The 25,338-nt window shown below is 40.6% G+C and overlaps 1 protein-coding gene across 2 annotated transcripts; it reads right to left on the bottom strand.

Annotated features, from left to right (window-relative positions):
- Nucleotides 1-2,316: 2,316 nt before the first annotated feature.
- Nucleotides 2,317-23,803, bottom strand: MELK (maternal embryonic leucine zipper kinase). 2 transcript variants are annotated; one of them, XM_058823856.1, is made up of 17 exons: nt 23,657-23,803; nt 23,456-23,557; nt 23,092-23,177; nt 22,547-22,663; nt 21,888-22,031; nt 20,306-20,374; nt 19,123-19,215; nt 17,964-18,062; nt 15,001-15,069; nt 14,378-14,476; nt 13,289-13,375; nt 11,800-11,928; nt 7,859-8,084; nt 6,008-6,101; nt 5,406-5,574; nt 3,728-3,831; nt 2,317-2,627 (listed from the first exon to the last, which is right to left on the bottom strand). In XM_058823856.1, the coding sequence occupies exons 2-17, from the start codon at nt 23,517-23,519 to the stop codon at nt 2,450-2,452; spliced, it is 1,827 nt and encodes a 608-aa protein (XP_058679839.1). In that variant the 5' UTR covers nt 23,520-23,557; nt 23,657-23,803; the 3' UTR covers nt 2,317-2,449. The 2 variants fall into 2 exon arrangements, with proteins under 2 accessions (XP_058679839.1, XP_058679840.1); XM_058823857.1 differs by lacking the exon at nt 21,888-22,031.
- Between the last annotated feature and the right edge of the window lie 1,535 nt (nt 23,804-25,338).

The following is a 25,338-nucleotide window of genomic DNA, read 5'->3' as shown; positions in this document are numbered from 1 at the left end:
TCCAACTGATATCTGATATTTAGCAGATTCAAATTTCAGCATGCAGAAACCAAACAGAAGTCTCATGTTAGAGCTGGGAATACCGAAAGTATTTGAGTGCTGATGTGAATCTTTAAGTACCAATTTATTAGAAAAATAGGCTAGCTCTGCTTTTACCAACACAAATCTTTAGTTCATATGGCAGTCACTCATACATAAGAGATCTCCTGCACTGGCAGGGGGAATGGCATCACCATTCATACTTCAGTACTAGCAGTTAATGAATATCAAGAGCATAGTTCCCTACTACACCACAGGCATAGACAAGGGTACCCCAGAACCTATTCTGGACCCTGACACACTGACTCTGTATGGGTCCTCTGCTCACCGTCTGGTTCAGTGTGCTGCTCACTGCAAGCATGCAGCACTTGCACACTGGCCCATGGGCACACTCCAGGCTTCTGTGTTCCCCTCAAAACCAGCACTCACCCTCTGCCCATGTGACACCCCTGCCCAGACCTGCAGCCTCCCACTTTCTTGCCGGTTCAGTTTCTTGTTTTCTGGGGAATACATGTACAGACCTGGGTTGGGGAGGGCATAGCCAGCACCAGGCTGAGATCTCTGTGCATTGCCCCATCAGCTGGCACCATTGCACCAGCACTCAACACCCCAGACCCTCAAGATTCCAGCCTCACTAAGTGCAAAGTTCTGTTTTGATGGAGCTTCCCTAGAGCCCCTGCACTTGCTGTGATTGACAGGGTTGTTTTGTTGTCTTTCTGTCACAGACTAGACATAAAATGTGTCAAGTTGAAGGGAATCATAACCATCAAGTCCTACTCCTCTTGCAGGACTGCCTGTCAGATTTGCATCCCTCAATTTTAATTTCTGACTTTCCCTTTCCTGACTTTTCCGTAGTATCCCATTTGACAAGGTCCTTGATTAGATAACCTTTCCAAAGTAAACATGATGATGATCCACACCTTCTTATCAATTAATGTGACCAGCCACCCCTGGCTCTCATTACTACCTCTCTTACCATCTCTCTGGTGGTTTTGTGTCATTGTTCATGTTGTCCCACTTTTCCTACTAGTCCCTTCTTCATCTCAAATGTTCTTGACCAGAAACACTTCGAGGAGCAGCAGTTCTTTCTTTGCTCTCCGCCCTTCCCAGCATTTCTTTTTCTTGAAATTCACTAAAAATGTTCCTGTTCCTTTACCTGTCTATAAAGCAGCAACTGGACAAGCTGGCATTGGAAACAAAATTGATGGATATTTCTATCTTGATACAGACAAAATAACCCTCCAGTTCCTGAGGTAATGGTCACAGAGAACAAGCAGGCAGCTTTCATTAGCAACCAGATCTCATGTCTGTCAATGAGATTCTTCCAGCAATGCTCAGCTCTCTCACCCACCCAGCCCTTAGGTGGATGTGCCTCAGGATTTAGCTAAGAGGCAATAACGTGGGGTTTATATGCAGCAAATGGCAGTTACCTCCTGTTTAAGAAAAAGCTTCAGCACACTGTCAATTTGTCTAGGTATTACTAAATGTCATCACATAGAGAAAGGCTTCGGCATGTGTCTTCCCACTGCTGCTGCTTGGGATTGGCCTGGTGTGGTTTCTGCTGTAGCACAACTAAAGGCAGAATTAAACACTCCACACAACACCCAGCAAAAGCATAGGGAGACATGCATCTGTTTTTAAGATATGATAGCAACCCCCTAGCCAACTCTTAGATGTTCTTGCTTTGTTCTGCATATTTCTAGTTTTGTTTCTGGTGCCTAATTTCTCTTAAATGTGTCACTCAATTCCTTGTAGACGGTTGGCTGACAAATGCCTTCTCCATTCAAAACAGTTCAAAGGTAGTGGTGTTCTTCAGAGATCCTCCTATCATCAAGTTAACACAAGAGCATCAGAAAGTGCACAGGCTTGTTAAGCATCACTGAGGCTTCACAAGATAGTGCGATGCTTTATATGGGATCAGTTTAAATCCTAGCACTCTTGACTTCACATTTACTGAAGCCTGTCCTATCGTCCTATTTTGTACAACACTGAGCATATAGTGTAACTCTGGGAACCACAGCTGTGACTTAGTTAATGATCTCAATAAATCCTACTTAAGCAGAGACAGGAAGAGAATTATGCAAATGACTATTACTGTGCACCATGCACTTGATAACTGAAGACATCCCATTATAAGCTTCAGCACATAAAACGAGTACTTTTTAAATCCAGATATGTGAAAAGTGTGTAAGCAAAGGAACAGCTTACAGAATTTTGCTTCTGAAAAGTTGCAGTTGCAGAACATTTATTATAAACCTAATAGTAAAGGAAGCATACAAAAGGAGTATGTACAAGGAGGGATGGTTAAAAACCCAAGACGACAGATTTTTCACATATAGCTGTGACTGTAAGAAAGAATTACTTGTCTGTAAAGACCTTTCTAAAACATCGTGATAAAAGACTCTGCCACTCACACTTGGCAGCTAGATAAGATGTCTTCTATCAGCCTCTTGTAGACCCAGGCATCACCTTTAAGCCGTTGTCGCCGGATACCTATGGCTTCAGGCTTAGTGAGCTGACATACCTCTAACTCAAACTCCATAGTTACTTTACCAAAATCTGACCGTGTTTGACATTTCAGGGTATAACTGCAAAACAGAAGAAAAAACAGAATAATTGTAGACCCATTTCATTTTTGTTTTGCAATGCTATTTTAAATCAGTAGAAGCACTTTAAATAAAATACCCCATTGCTGTTCAGAATATTGTGAAACAGTCCACAATTTAGTCACCTGAGAGCTTTGTAAATCCTGGAGTTTCAGGGCACCATATTTATTATTATGCCCTAGGACCAATGGAGCATCAATGCCCCACACTGCCACAAGAACCCCTGCTAGCCAACGGCCCCTCTCCTCAGAACTGGAGCAATGGAAAGTTCCCATGTTTTTCCTAGACAAGAACACTCTGTTGGCTGCAGCTCAGCTGGTGTGAAAATAGGAAAAACTGAATGCAGAGTTTGAACTATTACAATGGTGGCAGGTGCTGCTGTGCAATCCAGCATCCTTCCATATTATGAGTTTGGAAATGCATCAGAGGATTCATGTATACCCTGATGTTCTACCAATATCAAACACTGAAATACTCAACAACTTGAGGAAATACATATTGAAAAGCGGGCACAATGGTTATTTCATGCATTGGGAACTCAGGAAATAGTCTTTCAGTTTGATCAAAAGTAAGAACCAATCTAAGCAATCAGTAGCTTAGTGTAGCTAGTAAACAGTACAAATTCAAATAATCCACAAAAAGCTGTGTGGCTTCCGCACACATTTTAAAATGTACTGACCTCTTGCCTAAAGGCTAATGTCTTTTAATTGCCCAGACTGAGAGTTAAAAGGTATATACACTATTTTCCAAAATTGTCCCATTTGTTCATTGACTGTACCTAAACCAACTTTTGGTATTTAAAATTTCCCATGAGATGGCTGATGTGATTTTTTTCCTAAGCATTACCCTGCTGCTATTGGTTTATACCTGTTGGTAAAAGAACTTTGCTAGAAGACACTTAACATAGTTTTGCACTGTTTGGACATGTTTTATTGCACATATATTTAGTGCTTTGTACACTTTCTATAAAGATTATTTTACAATAGGGTCAAGAAACTAAGTTTAAATACTTTGTTTTTTAAGGACTGGACTAGCAACCATTTAGACAAATATAAGTTGAACTAATCATATGTTACACTTACCCCTTCTGAACATATTCCACATGCTTCTTTGAAAGAACAATGATTATTTCATTCAACAATTCGTCTGGATTCAGCAGATGAGTGGTGGTAATGTTACAGTGTGCCTAAAAGTAACATTAAGAGTAACATTGGCTTGTTGAAACAAGGAATAAAAATATGAAAATCTCTCTCCTAAAACTGAAGACATTGCAAAAAATTTTCATTAAGGAAATTTCAGATCAGCTAACTATGGTGACAAACGCTTCAACATCCCAAAACTAGCACCCTGCTGTATAGTGCAGAGCTGGGAAATGGCCAAAAGCTGAGACACAGTTCTTCTGATAACAAGGAGCAGGCAATGCACCAGGCAATTTTTCATGTATAAAGAAAAGAGGTTACAACATGTCCTACTGAAGTCACAGAAGTGGTCGAGAGAAAATGAGACTAAAAAAAAGCTTGAAAAATTAACATAGGATGAGGATGCAAAGTCAGTTGAAGAGTGCTTCTTGTGGTCTTTATTTGGATTTGAATGTACACACCCCTCTGACATAACTGCTGTAACACTGTATTGTAGCCCAGCATCTCTCAACACGCCTCAGGAATTTTGCATAGACTATGGACAAGAGAAACTGAGGCAGGAGACTAAAGGCATTTCGAGAAAGAATACAGCTTCCAGTTGCTCAGCTTCCTGGATTATTTGCACAGTCTAGACTCCTGTCTGATTGGCAGGTCAGGTTTGTAGCCCAATATCTTGTCCTGAATGTTCATGATTGACAGATAGTTCTCAGTGTGTAGTAGGTATCCCAGCAGCCAGTCAGTTGAAGGGACACATCATTTGCTTCGACACAACTGCTCATACCTTGATAAACAACCTGCCTTCTTTCAGGGTAATTATGTTTTTCAAACATGTTGTCTAAAGATTCAAGTACAAATTTTTTCTTGTATAGCTTCTGAAGTATTAAGTTGCATTTGAACAATGTATACAGAATCACTAGGGTTGGAAGGGACCTCTGTAGATCATGCAATCCAAGCCCCTTGTCAGATCCCCTGAAGCAGGTTTCACAGGAATGTATCCAGGTGGGCTTAGAATGTCTCCAGAGAGGGAGATTCCATGACCACCCTGGGCAGCTTGTTTCAGTGCACTGCCACCCTCAATGAAAGAAACTCTTCCTCATTTTGAGGTTAAATATGAGGTTATTTTATGCCCCTCAATTCAGTACAGCCTGTTAACTGACTCTTGTTATTCACCCCTCTGTCACAACTGGCCATCAACCTGTGCACGCTTTGTGCCTTTTCACCAGCAGAAGGAGAAAAGGCTTTTAGTGAGCAATGTCTACACAAATAACATGATTAAAAACTAGCCAGTAGTTCTCCTTTCAAACCATGCTGCTTCCTTCACCTTTGGTTTAGATGGGCTATAAGCAGCAAGGGCCAAACTCCTCCCTGGATCTGCTGCCTCAACCCCAGACGAACTGAACGTGGTAACTGGGGCACTGTCGTGTTATCAGCAATACTGTACCAGCACTTTACTGTAGAAGTCAGGCAAGACAGGTCACAGAAGCTTTCACAAAACCGTTTCTGAAGCTACTGGATGTTTTCAATCATAATTATTGTAAGATAACAATTAATACATAACTAATATAATTACTTAATATTATAATAATACTTGCTTTATGTAAGACCTTTGCAGCAACCATACCTTAAGTTTCCTTGGACAGTCTCTAGTGCATCGTTTCTTCTTGCTTGGTGTAAGCATCGTGATCACTTTATCTAGGCCTCTTTCAAGACTTCCAAATATTTTTGCTTTTCTCTTCTTTTGGCTGCTATCCACATGTGCAAGGTTGAGATCTAATTCCACTGACTGGCACCTGTTACATGAACAAATTAATCTGTTATTTTTCCCTCAGTCTTAAAAACCTATTATTTCAAAGATGTCACTAAAACATTACCACACATGACAACACAAAGAAAATGAAATCAAGTGCAATGTAATATAGGAGTTTCTGTTTGAAAGTCTGTTGAAGTTTAAACCCAGAGATCTATCTAGAAATTGCAGTTCTTTGGAGACCTGGAATAAGAAGGCACCTACATTGTAGAAAATAGATTATATTGAGTTACATAGTATTAAAATTTTTCTCGACCTTCATTATTTTCTGTGATTGTAAATATAGGTTTTAGAAAGGTTTTTACTGAAAGAGTAGGAACAGCAGCTTGCTGTTGTAACAGGGCTTCCCAGGCAGCACATGGATTAAGGTAGTCCTGCTCCAAATCAGGAATGTACACAAACAACAGGACACTTACCTTCTTTCAGGAAGAATCTCATCCGCTGTCAATTCATCTGCATTTGTTGGGGTAGCAGGTTTCTTAATTGGGGTGACTGCAGTGAACTGACTCTCTGAAAGAAAATGTCCAAGCCAAAACAGATATGTCTTTGTGTAAAAGGATTTTCTCTTCTTCACTGACAATTTCTCATTATTAATAATTCTAACAGTTCTAACAGTTCTCTATAATTCTGTAGTTCTAACAGCAGACCTTCTTTTCTATCTCAGGTCTATATTTTGGGAATTATAAAATATGTTCTTAACACTACCTCTACTCTTCAAATTAAAACTATCACTGATTTCCCCAGGGCTCTACAAGTCAAACCTTAGGAGTAACCATTGCAGTTCAGTATTAGAAATTTGAGGACTAGAATTGCTTTCTTGCTCTGCTGCAGGTCCATGAATAAATATGGAGCAATCTGCTGCACTGACTAGTTGTGTTCTTCAGTAATCCTTCTGCCTTATACGAGGGGTGTAAGTTTATATAGTCATAATATACAATAGCATATTATGTAGTATAAAAATAATATAAAAACAGTATAAAATACATTGTTTAATATACAGTGTACATGCCACACAATGATCTAAAAAGTCAGTGTCTGCAGAGCGTGGTTTTAAAGGCGCAGGAGAAAACACTAAGTGAAACAGTCAGCAAATAAGTTGTCACAATTAAACCCAACTTCAATGTTCAAATTTTCAGCTCTCTACAGAATTGCACCCAGCTCCAGACAAACAACCTCAACATTTCCAGTGGATTCTTCCACTTTTCTATTTCCTGAATCAAAGATCTTTCAATGCAGCAAAGAATTAGCTTTCTTTGTTTAATCCTCAGAAATGTCACTAAATAAATGAGCTAGAAGTGTTTTTACATTTCCCATTTTGGGTAGTATCTCTTTGATTTTTAGACATACATTTCAAGTTATGTACAATCTTAAGACAAACTCATAAACTAGTTTTTGTATTGCTATTCTTTATGAATGATCTCATTAAACAGCAGTATATTCAAAATCCCTTATTCCTCAAATCCTGCAAAAACTTACTGTTCCTGAACAATGCTTGTTAGCACTTGAAATGAAAGAGTCTCCTATTGCAAGGAGCCTTTGGCATTTGAAGGACAGAGTTAGCATTTACAGAATCAATACCAAAACTTTAATGATAATCATTGAACTAAATGGTAATGAACATATGGGATATGTACATAACTAGATAGGCTGATGACAGAAAATTCTGGTAACTCAGAAAAGCTGACAGAATTTATACAGATTTCTGTGGTCAATTGCATAGCTGCAAGACCTACATGTTGTTAACAGAAACATTTTCACCGCTATACTGGATGGCCCCTATGAAAATACTGATATGCAACCATAAGAAATCCAAAACCTATATTCCTCTTAGAACCAGCAATTAAAGCAGTATGCTTTAATTTTTAAAAGTATGCTTTTATTTTCATTCAAGGTAATCACAAAGGAAAAACAGTGTTGAGGAAACTGCAATCTCAATTTTCATGGAAAAGTGGAACTAGGAGCAAGACTTAACATCACAATGCTTGGCTCCTTGTTTGGGTATACCAAAAGGGGCTCACAGATAATTGTGAGAAGCAATACAAGTAACATTCTCTGATGGATGGTTAAAACTAATGCAGCACCCTACCAGATGTACTGGTAGGGTGCTGCATTAGTTTTAGAAGAAACTGAGTGGTACATAGGGAAAAAAAATTTAAGTGCTCCAGAATAGATGTATTGGGTGAAGAAATATTGTGCCTATATTTGACTTTCAGTAATTCCCAAGCAACATATATGTTCTAAGCTTTCATTAGTTACATTCTACATACCTTTGAAAGCAGCTGCCTTAAGGGGAACAGCTTGTACCTGTGTCTCAATCTGACTCTTTGCAAGAGGAGTCTTAGGAGTAGGAAGCACAAAGGGTATTTCATTTCTTAAAGCTGACACTGTCTCAACATTCTCTTTGTTTTTATGCTTCTTTGATGGCACTTTTCTTGTCACTGGAGTTGACAGTGTGAATTCCGTATCCTCCAGTTGGGCATCAGGCCTCGAATGCTACAAGAGATGTAACAAACAGAAAAAAAACCATTCTTGCTGTATTCTGATCACATTCAGGAACATTACAGACATGAAAATTCTGAAGCAGGGTAAAAATATCATACAATGATTGACTATAGAGCAATAGTTAAAAACTCCTCAGTACTTCTGATTCCCTCTACAACTCGCTCATAAGGTTTGCAAGTAATTTGCTGCTTTTTTACCAGCTCTTCTAAATTCTTTACCTCGCACATTTAAGGCTACTCCTCACCAGCTCATCTAAGCACAGCTAGGAACTTCCCTTTGGCTTAATTGTAAAATTTTAATTGCTTGATTTGATTTTCTTCTCCAATATAGAGAGGCTGCACTTCTTCAGAGACTTGTCCAGCTCTAGCCTAGGTCTGAGACCTTGTTTGTTGCACCTTATTTTTTTCCTGTTGGTTTTAAAATCCTCATTTACTCATTTTCTAGATGATCAAAGCTCAAGTTTTAGTCAAATTACCTATAGCTAGAAGAAGGCACAATGTATGTTAGATATATATTTAAAACACTTCTTTCCTCCATTTGTAACTCCACTAGACTAGATTCTACCAAACATTTACATATCCAGTAATTTTTATGTATAATGAAAACAACTTTTGGATTAAGAACACCATATCAAACACCTGCTGCATTCCATGAGTATTTATATCAAATTTTTCTAATGGAGATTCTTCAAACAGTGAAGCTGTATGTGTAAATTCCATGAATACAAATGCCCATAGCACTTCACTGCACTCTGGCAGATCTTCACAGTTTTTTCAGACTGGAAAGAAATATTCAGTTGAGCTTCGACTGCACACTTAAAAGTAAGATTTCATCAGAAAAGACTGCCATTATAGTCTAAATATAATTCATTTCTAAGTTCCTAATAATGAAAGTTCCCATGATGGTGACCTAGGTTTTGTATGACTTTAATGTTGTTGTAGATTTGTCATTTGTATCAAAAGCAGATGTGAAACTCTTCTCAAAGCACCATTGCCAAATCACCTTTCTTGATGTGTCATGAAGAGAAGCAACTCACAAAAATAGCTGCGTTTGAATTCAAGGCTTGGACCAAAACCTCCTTTTACCAAAAGTCCTAGTAATAATTTGGAAAGAATCCAAGAGAAGAATGAAGTAACATTTAAAAGGGGCAGGATAAAGGTAAACACATACATCCAAAACATATGACTGCTGAATCCACAACACTAATTGGAACTAGCATTTGGAGCCCTTCATCTGATGGCTAGCTCTGCTCTTCCCAAAAATTGTCAGTTATTAAAACAAGGGATTTGTAACTTCAGCCAAGGTTGCAAACCTTCATGGTTCACATCACATACAAGCAGGTATATATCAAAGCATCCTTAGTCTCTAAGACCTTTTTGCTACTTACAGGAAACTCTTCCCAAGGACTTACTTCATACCATTACAGCAAAACTCTACAGAGTCATTTTAAATTGTCAGTCTTTGGCTGAAATGGACACCATTATAAAAAGCTGGAATGGATGACATTTTAGTAACTTATGTTCTGTTGGTAGGTAACTTTCTGTTGTCCCATGATAAAGGATATCACAATGAGCAGATCTCTCATTACTACTGGAATAGAGAGCTGTCTGATAAGCTCTAGAGCTTGTATGATACTTTACACAAAAGCCCTTACCAGAGGGTTGCTAACTACAAGAAGCTGATACTGTAGTTGAAATCACATTCTGTTAAACATGAATGCATGATTAGGATATCTCAGCTGCTGTGTTCCAGATGTAATCCATGGCACAGTGACTATTTTGCAATATGCTTCTATATCAAACATCTTGAAGTTGAGCAGCATTATGTACGAGCTTGTGCCACCAAATTCAGAAATGGCTAAGTAAAACTTCTGTTTGCCTTGTTGTCTTTGCATTAGAGTGGGTCCAGCTAGAGAGCTTTGCTGCGGTAGATAGGGAAAGGCTCTGCGGAAGATCACGCGATGTCACGGAAAGGCAGGACCCTTTGTTCCTCTAAGATAAGAGATTACCCTAGGAATGTGGCCCCACTAACAGTAGTGCTAGTAACTTTCCATTCCTTACCCAGTACTTTTCCATTCCTCACTAACCATAGATAATGAGGACAAACCCCCTTTTGACGTAGAGAACCCCTAAGACTATAAAACCCCACGAGAAGAAGTAATAAAGGCCTTTTGACCGTCCATCATATTGGTGTCTGCGTGTGTCATTGGCCCGAGCGACCCTGGAGAGAGTGGGTCGCTGTGCTGTTCCTCAGAACCAGGTCGCCTGCCTTGATCCAGAAGGCAACACTTTGCTAGCTGGGTGTTCCAGCAAATTAAGTTGATATTCACCCAGAAGCTACACACAGGCAAGTTAAATGTGTTCTGAGCACTGCAGGAAGACTAACAGATTGCTGTACTGTGTAGGCATGAATTTCACCATCATCTGGGAAGGCATAATGCATATGTTAATTAGTAGCATTTGCCAATTTGGACATCATTAGAGATGAAGTAGCTTAACAGTTGAGAAAAACTGAACTTAGTGAACCTCTGCCTTAATCATCAAGAGTGTAGAAGGCTAAGCCACCACCATGATCACAGAAATCACATTATGTATAATCAGGAACACTTACGATTCACTATCTATTATGCAGCTCTAGTAGTCCTAGAATTCTCATACCAAAAAAGCGGTATGGGTGAACTGAAATGATTCACACACAACTGAATCAGATACATAAGGTATTTATTCTGAGTGCTTACCTCTAACACAGAAAGCAGCACACTCAGACCATTTCACAAGGGGTAACAGCTTATACAAGTCTCAAGGGGAAACAGCTTATACAAGTCTGCAACTCCACTGAATGTTTGGAATTTGTCAAACAGACTAATATCGCTGATGTCACATATATTTGCATATTATATACAACATTACAAGGGGTTTAGAAACTCGAGCCATGTTCTGAAAGGCCCTATCAGTGCCAAACTATAGGAATAGAAATTTCCCTAAGATAAACAAAACTACTTCAGAATCTCAATCATCAGAAAAACAGCAGCAACACATTTCCTTTACTCAAAGTAAACAGCTTCCTCTCTAGGATTATGTTCTCAAGTGAAACAGATGAGAAAGAGATGACTCTCTCTGATTTAATCACCAGTTCCCATAGTGCTTTTGTCATCTCAGAGAATACTCCCCAGGAGACATATCATGAGGTATCAAAAGATTTTCCCTACCAAATGCAGCCCTCAAGGTAGCAAAAAAGAGACAGAGTGCAGTTACTCATCACAGAACAAGATCTGGAATTATCCAGGCCACAAAAGAGGGGATTTGAGCCCATTAACAAGGAGGGATTCTGTGCAACACCTGATGCATCAAATCCTCATAGATGGCTATTCCAGTGAAGTCAATCCAGAGAAGCAGCCTAGCATGCTAAATCATGTTAATGAGACCGCTGAACTCTTTAATGCCCAAGACTTTGCCTGTGTGCTTCACAGAATATTCTGAGTTAGAAGGGACCCTCAAAGATCATCAAATCCAACTCTTAAGTGAATGGGCGGTACAAAATCAAAATCCCTGTGCTGTTATTACCACCATGCTCTAACCAGTTGAGCTAAACTCAGGCTCATGCTCTCTTCCTGACGTTTAGAGCACCAGAATGTCTCTCCAGCAGAGCTTTGCCAATGCAGAGCAGGATTTTAAGCAAGATGCTGTCCTGCTGAACTCAAATTTACCTCAAGGACTGTCGACATCATGGTGCTGGCATGCTCTGGTAGACATGGAAACCTTAAACGAACACGCTTGCCACGAGCCTTCTTGGATAGAAGCAAGAGGTATGTTGCTGACATGTGGTCGTATTTCCACTGTGGGGTCAGGGAGAAAGAAAGAAAAAGTATTTTAATCTCCTGTTTGGAAACATTGCAAGTACAAGTCAAGCACAGCCTTTGAGTATTTCTATATCTCTACAAGTTTTTCTACCTGACATGCAACCCTAATAAACACATAACTGTAATTTCAGACTTCAAGTGATTTGCATTACGTGCCTGAAATCAAGAAAAAGGCACTATGTTGGTTGTTTGCAAGTTAGTTTGTAGTTCATGCAGTAGCATGGAAATGCTGGAGTGAAGATCTACTGAATTGAATGCAAAGCTAGTAATTCAGTTTACTTCAGCAAGAGTATAAATTTTTTGAAAGTAACTCCTGCTCATTCTTTCATAACCGCCAACTTTTTGCATGATTTTCAGCAACTCTTTGTGCGTGAGGAACACAGACACCACTCTTGATGGGTTTGCAGCATAATGTAGTTAGTTTGAATAAGTTATAAGGGATTAGAAGTCTTCCAGAAAAGAACTATGTAAACATCATAAACTTATTCGGAAGGACTTTCCCCTCTGTAAAGAGGTTATTCTGATTATTTGCTATAACTAAAGAACAAAAAGTATCAACTCCACAAGTCTGTTGTAAGTATCACACACATTTAAAAAGTCTGTTTCTGCTACAGTTATGTGGAAAACCCAAGTATTTTCAGAAACCCAAAACTATTGTCACTGCTAAGAAGTACAAAGAAGCAGAAAATTCTGTTTTAATGAAGAATTTTCAGATTCAGGTAAAAGCTGGAGTACACATCATGTTTTAAGTCTTTTCAACAGCCTGCAATGTTAGTGCTAACATTTGCACAGTTCTTCCAGAAGTATTCAGTTCAACTTTTGTAATTTGTCACCAAAAATGATTAAACATACTCACTGTTTTTAGCAATCTGTGAATAGCAACTCCAAAAGCTCCGTATTTTTTAGACTGCTTGGGTGTTGTTGATATTTCTACTTTTTTTTCTTTTCCTACTCTTTATTGAACAATTTCAAAGCAAAGAGTTAACCCAGCAAATGGCATCTGTTGTTCAACTATAAATTTCTACAAGTCTATTCTGACTTTCAGAGATTCAGAAGGATTTTACCATTTTGGTAGGACATAGCAAAGAGTAAGATTTAGGGAACATGAAGATCACAATTAAAAGAGAAAAAAAAAAGAATAAATTGGATCTTCCAGAGTAGCGGCTTGTAGTTATAAGCTACAGCCAGATTCCAGAGTTCTGCAGGGCCTCCTTAAATCTGAAATGTATGTAAAATATCATACTTTAGAATATATGAGTACTGATCTGATAACACAGTATATTTATTTACTCTATTACTGTATTTAATTACTGTAAATCACTGACAAACTTCTTACCTCGTTTATTAATTGCAATATAGACTCCCTGCTCTGCTGATGAAACACAGAAAGCTCTGTTACACAGTCCTCATCAAGATGTCCCAGCTGCAACAACACAATGGATATTGAAATGTGAGGTTTTCAATTTACCCCCTAATCCATATCTGACAGTGACACTGTTGTGAAACCCACTGGCCTGAGTCAACAGTCAATGATGATTTTAGACCTTGTATTTCAAATGTTTAGTATCACAGCTAAACACTGTAGGAAACACACTGAAAAAATCATACAACTTCAACAACTTCACAGCCTTGATCCTCATAGGTGAGAGCTTATAAATTCAAATAAGCCACCCAAAAGCCAGGAAGATTTTTACTAGAATGGAAGGTATGCTTTCATCTGCCTATAAATATCCAAAGCCATGAGCCATGCCCATCTTTACCAGAGCCAGGTTGCACTGATGGTGTGAGCACAAAGTGTCTTTATTTGGGGTAACAGTGGCATCTAGTGGCATTGGCTGTCAACATGCAGGAACTTGGAATGTTCTGCTGACAGCCAGATTATTTTGGTTCTTTTCCTCTTTTCCATACTGCGTTCATCTCTCACATAATTAAAACAAGTGACAGAGAGACAGGATGAATATTCTTTCAATGAAATTTTAAATTTTCCAATTTAAAATTGGAAAATTTAAAATTTCCTTTATTTTCATTGGAATTTTTGAAAATTCCAATTTTCATTGAGGACTACATACAAGATAAACTATAACCACATCTAGCATGACCTTCTGAGTATTTGTGTTTTACACATTAAAGAAAGTACTCATCAAGCAGCCTAGGGAAGGAGCTGGTCATTCATATGTGGAAGGACTTCACTCAGTTATTCTGCATATTCAGCTAAAGAATATAAGGAAAACACATTTGAAATTTCTCCTCAAGAGAAATCAAGACCAAGTAAAAATATTTTGACAGCTAAAAGAATCAGAAAAGAACCACAACCATCTCAAAGCTCAGTTTGTAACAATTTCATATACCATGCACTATGAGGATGGTAGTAAGCCAGCAAATATTACATGAAATGCTTTAGTATCTATCTGACCAAAGTACTTACTGGGTATTTACTTTGCCACTGAACAGCATCAGAAAAACCTTGCATGAGCCAAGGATGACTTAACAAGTGTTGGACTGTAATTCGCTTCTTTGGGTTGACCTGGTGTGCCATAAAAATCAAAGTGATACTTAAATTGTGGAGAAAAAGTGAAGAAACAATTTATCTTCCACTCAGAATGTTAGGGTGATTAGGGACAAAACCAGAAACGAGTACGTTTTCAGAGCTTCACAAAAGGAAGCTCACCCTCAAAGATCTTAGCTGTGAAGAGCAGTTATGGGAACTTCCCAGGGGATATGCAGCATTGGCTTTATTCCTTAGGTGTAGTCCAAACGTGTGTTTGGGCTACAAAACAACTCTCGTTTTTATAGCACACAATGAAAAACCAAATGCATGCTGTTTGAAGACTCTGTTAAATCATGTAAACTTTGCTAATTATTTTTGAAATCAAACATTTTTCCCAAAGATGTTTTTGCCGAAGGCAATCATAATATTTTCTTTAAAAATTGTAAGAATTAAACTTTTTATTTAAACACAGAATATTTTTAAATATGTCATTGATGTAATGTTTTGAACCAATTACATAGTACTTTATACATCTATTGAACAGAAACAATAACCTTTACCTGCAGCATTTGGTCAAGGAGGAGTGTACTGCTAGGAGAGAGCCACTTTGGAGTACTGTATTTTCCTCTCTGCAAAAAAATAAGAGGATTTAGAACTAACACTGAACCTCAAAAGGAACTACTAAATTACTTGGACAATAGTGACATCTGTACTTTGTAAAAAATAGAACAGCAGGAAGATGTGAACTTTGTTTAAAGAATGACTTGCATAAATGTCATGGCAGTACTAAAACCCAGCAGCATTAGTAAGGAAAATGCTTGAATCACCAGCTGCAGTTTTTGTCCACTCTGCTTGTGTGACACTTCCATTTCCACTCACTTTTGCAGTTAACCTGCTCCTTTCTCCATTGCCTTGGTTCATGCTATCAACTTCATACTGAAGTTCTAGAAGTGCAAACATCCTGGATTATGAATGACTGATATCAGCACTTTGCAATGTGAAGATTCCCTGAAATCACTACTTTTCAGACACTAAAATTACACCATCCTCGGTATTAGGATATTCTTTTTTGAATAGGTTACATCTAATGCTAAACTTTCAATCTCATATAGCAGACAGGAGAAAGGTTACAGATCTAGCAAGTGAGATTTTTTTCAAGATAATAAGTTACAGTTGTTTTTCTTTAATTTTTGATTAGGAGAAAATTGAAAAAACAACTCCCAGAAGTGAGGCATAACAGTAGCTAGAAACCAAACCAAATTCACCACGAAGAATCACTTATTTCTGAATGAAAACCGAGATAAAAAGAAAATCAATACAAAGTCATTATCAAGTAACATAACTATCATTTTGAAATGGCATTTTTCTTTCTATGGACAAATGCCTTAATAACAAAACAGTTGGTACCATATGCAGCCACATTTCTAAGTAGAGTATGTATTGACAGATTAACAACTTTCAGTTACATCTTTACAGACACTACTATTAAGTTATTTAGTAATAGTTTTGTAGGCTGCCTTATAACATAGCTTTACTATGAAACTAAGTAACACAGTTAATCTGCATTTTGGCTTTAGTATAACAGTACAGAACACCAACATAACAAAGAGCAATTCTCATATGTTGTACTGTGGGCAATACTGGATAGTAAATAGGTTATGACATCTGCCAAGCACATAAGGTCATACCAGAAGTAATTCCTTTTTTACAGTAGTTATGCCACAGCTTATTTTTTCAGTCAAAAAGTCAAGCCACTGATTTAAAAATGAAGAGTACATTCCAGGAAATAAACGCTGCATGTAAGGCATATGATTTTATTTAAATTCAAGCAGCAGATTTGACTTGGAGCAACAGGTTTGAGATGAGATTACAATAAATTTCAGGATTTAAAATGTGTGAAACTAATTCCGTAATAGTGGGTGTCCTCATTTGAAACAATTTTCAATTCACAACCACATAAAATGAAAACAATTTCAGAGTGGAAATAGCAAGTATGCATCTTAACATGATTAGTTTTTGACTGCTCCCAGACCAAGCTTTGAAACCTCATTTGCTGTTTCAGCTCACTTCAGCTCATTCCACTGCCAGACACTGTGTTGCTCCAAACAACTCAGTTCATAGTTCCTGTCCAGTCTTGACTATGGTAACTACACAGAATAATTTTTGATACTCTTAATTAAGATCTCCATTTCACATCTGAGTTCTCAGCTCAGTGAATGCCTTAAGCAGTTGGATCATTTACCAGGCTCTGCATTGTGGTGTAATGAGCACCAAAAAGGGTTTTGTCATCCTATGACAGCATGCTTATACGGGGACATGTTCTCAATGTGCTCTGACTTTTAGGGTAGACAACACAGTTCACATCACAAGCAGAGAGGGAAAAGCAGCTCAACAACCCTGTTACTTAATGGCAATTTCACTGAGAAACTTGCTAGCATTATTTGGACAAGACTCCTAATCACATGGTTTAGTTCAGGTAGTCTTGCAAAGAGCAGGGAGTTGGACTTAATGATCCTTTTTGCTCTCTTCCAACTCAAGATATTCTATTACTATATGAGTTGGGAAGTCATGTAAAATACTGGCATCCCATCTGAACACTAGCACCTTTACACAATCCCTTTGTATTAGATAGTGTTTGCTTTTTTTTCCTTTTTTTTTTTATTTTTTAACATTCTCTTCGATAACTCAAACTAAGCTTCCTTGTCAAGGTACTTCCTTCTGTCAAGGTACTCAAGTGTACTCCAATTCCAGATTAAAAATCCACTCTCTGTTGAAATAATCAGGTGCTTCATAGAGCTCAGACTGTTATGCATCCTGAAAACATTTCCTGTGCAAACCAGCATCAGTTGCCCCCTGCCAAAGTAGTCCTTGAATACTCTCAAGAAGGGTTTTTTGTCTTTTTAAAGACATATCAGACTCTTGGTGAGAGGAGAATGAAGTAGAGGAATACAAAGCCATTACTCCACACTGCTCTTCATCATCCAACTGAGACCAAGCTTCATTAACACAGATTTTTATGCCAGCTCAGAAGTGGCTGGCAGAGATGCATATGTGATGAGGAACAACAGCTGTTTAGCCACATCAAGAGGAGTTTAGAGGGAAAGAATCAATGTCTTAATCGTACCACTTACTATTTATTGAACTCCTTTTGGAAGAGGAAAGTATAATAGCAGATGCAGAATCCCGCTTTTCCTACACATGAGAGTGGCTGACATTCAAGAAGAGTATTTTTCAGTAATTTTTAGGGAGAAGACGGATAAACACTTAGATATAAAAGTCCAGCTCACTAGCAAGAAAATGCATTTCCTGAAACTCACTTTTCTACTGTATCATTGGACCAAGCTAGAGTAATGTACAGGCTGAGGGAAAACAGAAACAAATCCACAAAATACTGATCAAAAGAGAAGCAAAATATAACAAAATTCAGCAGATAAGCTTTATTTGCTCAAATCAGAAAGTAAAAATTTCCCATAATGCTTAGTGATTCCTGTTCCTCATGTATTCTAGTGTCATCCACACATACCATGATCTTCCTGTAGACAGCCATGACATTATCATCATCAAAGGGGAGAAAGCCACACAGCAGAGCATACAGCAGTACTCCCATACTCCAAATATCTGCCTGAAAAATAAAAGTGAGAGTTCACAAACCTCATCTGCTTAAAATGGCTTAGAGACTGATCACATTGTCTCCTTTTGGCAAAACCCACACGAAACCTGTGGAAAGTAGGTTCCTTAACTCTGGACAGAACTCGTGGAAGCACACAATTTTCAATTCACTGAAACTAGAGCACTAGTAAAACCACTACCCTTTTTCTTAGGTCACCAAATTGCTGCATTACCTTCAACATACAAGGAATCTGACAAAAAGGAAATCAAACTCATCTGAAGGGATTTTGTACTCAAAAGTGCTTGTGATTATGACAGCTGTCAGTACAGTAACAATTGGCTTTAAAGTCACACTGTTTCTTTTCTGTATAGACATGACAAAGTCTACATGCCTCATACTTCAACTCTCACTTCAGTCATAAAGATCAAGGAGGTTTGAGAAGCACCAACTTTGTGAAAAACTAAAAGAAAGCAAGACTTAGAGGTCAGGGACAGTAATGCAAAGGAGGTAAAGGAAAAAAGACTGACTCCATCCAACAGCACAGACAGTAAGAAAGTTTGAGGAGATGATTGAAATTGCAGCATTTTGAATGGATTGACAAGGGCACGTAGCAGACCCTAATGTTCTAGACATGGAATCAAAGCTGAATAAATGCTACAGTTTTTGTTGTCTTTAATTTTACTACACTGCACAGTAAAAAGAGCAAGTTTTCATAGAAGATTTCAAAGGCAAAGTACACAAGATACTGAGACCGCACAGAATTTGCAACAAGACTTGGAAAATTAACAGAACAAATTGCTGTTTGGAATAATGTGGTAGAAGACAGTTATTTTTTGTAGAGCAACACCTGGGAACAGTGAAGGATTAGTCAGAGATGAAGAAGCCAGGTGCATAACCTTTGGTCAGGAGCTATTCCAGGCTGTGAGTGCTCTCAGTCACACAGCTTTTGAGGGCCACTGAGGCAACATGCCAGTGAAGAAAGACACCAGGGGAGTTGATCTGAATCTCACCAGCTTTAAATACATGGTGCGCATGGAAAAAAACCACCCTAACCTACAATTTTATCACCTACCTCTGAGCCAATGTATGCTTTGCCCTGAATCAGCTCTGGTGCTGCATAGGCTGGGCTTCCACAGCAGGTGTTCAGATGGTAATCAAGGCCACCCTAGAATAAGACAAAACTGATGACAAAGAAGCATTGCTATAGCGCAAATGGTGTCTTCTAGCAACAACATATTAAAGGCCTCAGAAGCTTCATTTTCTAATGCTCTCTATATATAGTCACCTAACATTTTGCTTTGGTATAATTAATATATGGCTTAACCAGGCAAAAACTGTCCAAGACCAGAAGATTCCTATAAATGTTCAGACCCCAAGCTGCTCCTTCATATGTTCTCCCAGCAGCCTTTCTGCAGCTCCTCCTGTGACAGGGATACCTCCCTTTGTGACCAGAAAGAAAACAGATGAATTTGGGAATTAGCAATCCAGGACCTACTGGGCAGGAGGCTGGTTGGATATTTATATCAATATTTAAGGCAATAACTTCATGAAGAGCCACTAAAATGCTTCCTTATTAAAAACATATTATTTCTTAGCCTGGGCTTTGTTTTAAGCAGATCAGAGTGAGATGACATCTTGTGTCACCAAGATTGTGGTCCAATACTCCTGATTTCCTGCAAGGTGCTTTAACTTAACTCAGCTAAAGCAATCTGTGGACTTTGGATATGTAAGATCTTATTTCCATTAAATTCCTTCTTCCCAGCGCCCATCTCATATGTGAAGATGACAAACAGAACAACAACACAGAAACGAACTTTAAACTTGATAAACAACTCAGTACCACCACGTAGATCCAGAGGCTTTGTAAAGGTAAGGAGAATCTATTTGATTTGATCCACAATCTCCACACACAGACAAATCCTATGAAAATGACATCTGCTATTGAAACTTATTGGGGGCAAATGGACACCAACATAAGCTTTACAGTGCAGGCCTTTGTGGGAGTAGATACTCTACACACAAAGCAATATGTGCCTTATATTGGGATGAAAGACGAAGTGCAGGAGGAGAAAAACTGATATTCTCTGCACAAAAACTGTTTCACACTGGTAAGGCCCTACCAAGCAATTAGCAGTGGGACAACTACACCAAATTCAGGGCAAGGCTCTGCACTGCACCCTGAAGGCATGCCGGCAATTTTTACGTGCAAGCTGTAGCTAATTAAGCTCTGCTATGATAGCAACTGACACCCTTACCTTTGGTTTTGCACAAAGTCCAAAGTCTATCAGCTTCAGGTTATGTTCCTCGTCAATCAGCAAATTTTCCTAGTAAAAGAGAAAGTGGTAATGAATTCTTACATAATGCCAGGTATCCAAGAAACCACATTTTGGTTCACCTTATTTCTTCTTGCCATTACCAGCCCTAATTTACCTGAAGCTCTCTTCTGGAGATTTTGGTCTGTTACTAATGAATATATCCTATATTACAGACATGGAATACAAGCTCCTACCTGCTCAGAGAGGCCTAGGGGGCTGCTACACAGAAAGCAAAAACTGCGAGGCAGCAGCCTGCCCTGGCAGAAAATGAAGCCAGTGATATCACAGATAGTGTGAAAAGAAGCAGAGCTGGCAAAATGGGGAAAGCCTCTTGCCCTCTGTTCCCCACACTGAGAACAGCACATTCAGTTTCTGCCCACCATCTAGCACAGGAAAGACAGCAAACCGAGGTCAACTCTGTGGATGGAAACCAGCCTGTCCAAGGTCCTGGAGCACTTTTTCCATGAGGACACTGAGGGAGTGATGGTTTTTCAGCCTGTAGGTGACAAAGCTTCAGTGGAGACCACTTGGCAGCCTTTTCATTCCTACAAAGGGGGCATAAAGACAGCACCAGCCCCTCCAGAGAAGCAGAAGGTGGGATGATGGCAGTCAACAAGCTTCAGGAGACATTCAGACTGGTACTAAAATAACTTTTTTCTCATAAAAAAGGAAGTGAAGAGCCTAACAGGTTTCCCAGCAAATTATGGTGCCTCATCCTAGGTAAAGGTCCAAGATGTGCCTGGATGAAGAAGTTTGGTCTGACACTATTTTAAACAGGAGATAAAAGCAGAAGCCACTAGAAGTCAATTCCCAACCAAGTTATCTCACAATCCTATGAATCCATCAGGTCTGCAGCTACAATCCAAATCTTTCCAAGAGGGACACACAAGGCTTTGCTTGGAGAGAAGCTCTTTGGAGATGAGGATTTCCTGAGCTGTCAAGTAAAACGCTTGTACCCAAAGAATTTGCTTTTCTCAGTTATCAGTGTCTCTGAACATGCAAACTTCTAACCCCTTCTAGGAGAAATAGTCTCAAGGCTTCCATTCCCTAAGCCCATGCTCAAATCTTGTGGTCACAGCAAAGCCACAGGATCAGTCTTGTGGCACATCCGTCCTCTGTCCTTACTTGTTTACAGTATGGGAGAAACATTTTCCTTTGAATGTCAGAACAGAACAGTTTGCACAATAGAGAGGAACCATAACAACTCTCCCTGGGTACATGCTGGAATAAAGGGGATAGCAAAAATGCCTAACCAACAGTCAAAATCAAATTTGTGTCTGCTCTACTCTCAACTGGAGTGCACTATTCTGTTCCTCTTCCAGAGGAAGATCCTTCCTCAGATACAGCTACATCCAGCTCAGTTGAGGAACAAAGCAATAAGTAGAAATAATGCTTTTCAGCAAATGTTAACTAAACAGCTCTAAGCACAGGAGAACAGAGAAGACAACACCAGTTCCACTCAGAGAAATAAAAGTGGGTGTTCATTATTATTTGTGCAAATTTGACTACTGTTCAGACTTACTGGTTTGAGATCTCTGTGGGCATATCCCTGACTATGCACATAAGCAATTGCTGAAACAATCTGACGAAAAAATATGCGAGCTTCCTCCTCAGAAAGGTGGTCCTTAGAAATTATGTAATCAAACAGCTCTCCTCCAGGACAGTACTGCATGAAAGCAAAGGAAAAAAAATACATTTGGGATATAGTCATGAAATGTAAACATGAACAAGGGCACTGGACAGCAGGAAGGCACTCTTCTCTTTCTCTCCTTCTGCTTAATCCCAGCAGCACCCAGGCCAGTGTGCAACAGATCCAACAAGACCAAGAACCCAACTCTTGCCTGATGATTCCTACAGCCATACCACACAACCAGCACAGGTGACAGAAACTGCCTAAGACATGACAATTCGGTGGCACTTCTCAGGTCCCACATATCCTGCTGGCGCTGTTTTTTGGAGTGTGAGGTGGGAATTAAAGTCAGGTTTTTTACTGCAAACAGTGAAGAGTGGCTTTTACAATGAGACCGAACACATTAGCAGCTTCATTTTTAAACTACAACACCTTGGACACACTCATCATTGAGATGATTATCTAAGAATTGTTTCATTTGGACTCTACTACCATCTACTGCTACAACTAAACCCAGAGATTGTTGCCATAGCAGAAACACCATTCCTTACCTCTAAAACCATGAATATTTTCTTGGGTGTCTCAATCACATGATACAACCGGCAAATGTGCTGGTGGCTCAAGTCCTTCATGGCATCGATTTCTAATTTAACACGAGGCAAGTCATCCTAAAAGATCACAACAGCAAGGTATGAAATTGCTAAGTAGTTTGATAGCCTGTACCTCAAAGTAAGCCTGCATATCAGAACTGCTCAAACTTAAACCAGCACCAGCTCTGTCACTGCTCACCTGCCCTCCTCACACACTGGTCAGTAAAACCCAAGGGGGCAGTTATACAATGCTACTAGTCTCATCAGCACTCCATTTGACTTACAGTGGTTTATTTAGTTACTTAATATTTAAAGCTGTAACCGCCTCAGTTTTACAGCCTGGGAATATTGCCCTCTCCATATGAGGGCACAGGATTTGTGGTGCTAGTAGAATCCTTTCAAGTTTACAGCATCTACCACTATCCCACAGTGACAGGTTGCACGCGTGCTCCTGAGAGGTCCACAGGAACAGCACATTACCACCTCTGAAGTATCTTTTGCATTACCTGTAAAGCAAGCTTGTCCATGATTTTTATTGCAACTTTTTCACCAGTGAGACGATGTCGCGCAAGTTTTACTTTTGCAAACCCACCTGGAATTTGAAACAGAAATGTATAAAGCTCTGCATGGTGACCAGCTTTCTCACCCTGATCTCAGTCGCCCTGAAGCAAATATGATACATAGCATCATTGCTAGAGGAAGAAGCAATTGCTGCCACTACTTTCCAGTTACACTTCCACAATTGTGACCCGCAAAATACACCGAGAAACATGACCCACAGACTCTGAAGTAGCAGTTACTCTCTCAGACAAACATCGAGGTGAGTGGACACATGACACACACTTGCTAGCATTCACAGACTGAGCCCACCTGTGCCGACTGTTCCGTGTAATTCATAGTACTTGAGAATTTCCTCATAGTCATCTCCGGCCATTCTGCGACCCGCAGGACGCGGGCAGCTCTCCTCAGCACCTGCAAGGGGAGACCGCAGATTGCGCTCATGCTTTCGGGCACAGGAACCGACTCACCAGCAGCCCCGGGGAGGGCTGAGCGGCTGCTGTTCCCACAGACCTGTCACGGCTCCCCGGCGACCCGAGTCGCAGCGGCCAGAAGACCCTCGCGTCCCACCCCGTTTCTTGGGGCGCTGCCGGCAGGAGCCGTCCCGAGAGTTCCTCCGTGCCGAGGCAGCGAGCCCACAGCGGAGCAGCCTGGAGAGTCCGTTACCGTTCAAATGTCCCGCTTCCGGCCGCCGGGATTGAAAAGCCAATCTCCGCGCGCCGCCAAACCGGAACGGGCGTGGAAGGCACGGTATACCGGGTAGGAGGGAGACTGGCAGTGGGGGCTGCCGGCGTGGGAAGGTGTGAGTTGCCGGCCGGCCGGCTGCTAACGGGCGCAGCCTCAGCCGAGAGCAATCCCTACGGAGACAGAAAACAACATCTGCTTCTCGCAAGAAAGCGCGTACCCAGGAGCAGCGGTCGGGACTGGAGCGGGGTCCGCGCGGCAGGGGCTGGCGCCAGGCACAAGATGGCGGCCGAGGCCGTTGCTCCGAGGAGGGGGCATCTCCCGCCGCTCCCCGCGGACTTTTCCATCAAAGCCCCGGCCGGCCGTGGCTGCCGTTCCCAGCACCGCTCCTAGGTATCTTGGGGCTGGCCTGTCCGAGGCACGGTGTCTCTCCGGGCCGGAGCAGCGCGGGGCAGGTGGGAGTCTCCGTTGTGAGGTATATGTTTACATGACTGTTAATAGACAATATGTTCATTAATGCAGTATTGCAGCTTTGCTCTGTGCACGCGAAGAAACACAAGAAGTATGGCAAATGTGAGGGGATATGGGCAGCAAACATGGGGGAAAATATGGTTGCAAAATCATCAACTTTTGCCAAAATGTCCACAGCAGAACTGGACTGTGTGGCTCCCTCAGGATGCTGCACAGGCTCAGGGCCTGCCATACCTCCAGAGATTAGCGTGGCCTTGGCAGCTAGGTGCTAGTCCTCTGTCCCATCCTTGTGCTACCATGCAGAGCTACCGAACAGTCTGTGCAGAGCCTGGAATGCTCTCTTGAAGCAGGATGGCTGTTGCCAGCAAAGAGCCCACTGCTTGCTGAGGGCATAGGCTTCCATCTGCCAAGGCAAGGCTTGGACTGGGATGTTTGGCTGTGCAGGGAAAATGCCTGTGCCTCTCAGAGGGCAGGATTAGAGAGTCCCTTTTCTGTAGAAGTACATGATCTTGTACTCTTGGGATAGCTTTTTGTCACTTGGGACAGGCCCTAGACACTGCAGATTTCTTCTAGGGACAGATCTTAGTTGATGTAGTCTTTCCACTCTTCCTTCTCCTTGGCAAAGGCTCTATCCTTGGACTTTGGCACTAACAGGACTGAAACCCTACCAGTCCCTGCCCACTGCGTGCTGTGGGCATGGGCTTCTAACAAGTGAGGTGAAGGACTGGGTGAGCAGCAGGGGCTGTGCAGTGCAGCTGCCTGGCTCTCTGCCCCTGCATCTCTCACCTGCCTACTGAAGGCCAGAGAAGCTGTTTTTGCTGCCTCTTCTTCCTCAGAAGCAAGAGATGCCTGGTGCTCCCCTTCCTCAGGAGCTCTGGCCAAAGCTGGCTCAGAGGCTGTGGCACCCACTGGGGCAAGAAGTGCTCAGGTCACTAGCTGCCTCTCCTGCTACCTCTGTGACCATACTGCTGAGACAGCTAGGCCTCCTCTGGGTAGCAGTGTGAGGGTCCTCATTGTTCACTGGGCCCAAGGAGTTGTCC

This window comes from Ammospiza caudacuta, chromosome Z (genome assembly GCF_027887145.1).
Source record: "Ammospiza caudacuta isolate bAmmCau1 chromosome Z, bAmmCau1.pri, whole genome shotgun sequence".
Classification (NCBI taxonomy): Eukaryota; Metazoa; Chordata; class Aves; order Passeriformes; family Passerellidae; genus Ammospiza; species Ammospiza caudacuta.
The sequence above is the reverse complement of the archived record's forward strand: the minus strand, read 5'-3'. Positions and strand labels throughout refer to the sequence as shown.

Excerpts from the sequence above, each read along its gene's own strand:
- MELK (XM_058823856.1), bottom strand. The coding sequence starts at position 23,519 with ATGGCCGGAGATGACTATGAGGAAATTCTCAAGTACTATGAATTACAC. Across the intron at positions 20,375-21,887 it reads CCCACAGAGATCTCAAACCA|GAAAATTTGCTGATTGACGA; the intron begins GTAAGTCTGAAC and ends CTCTTTTACTAG. Across the intron at positions 3,832-5,405 it reads ACTGTCCAAGGAAACTTAAG|GCACACTGTAACATTACCAC; the intron begins GTATGGTTGCTG and ends TGTTACTTTTAG.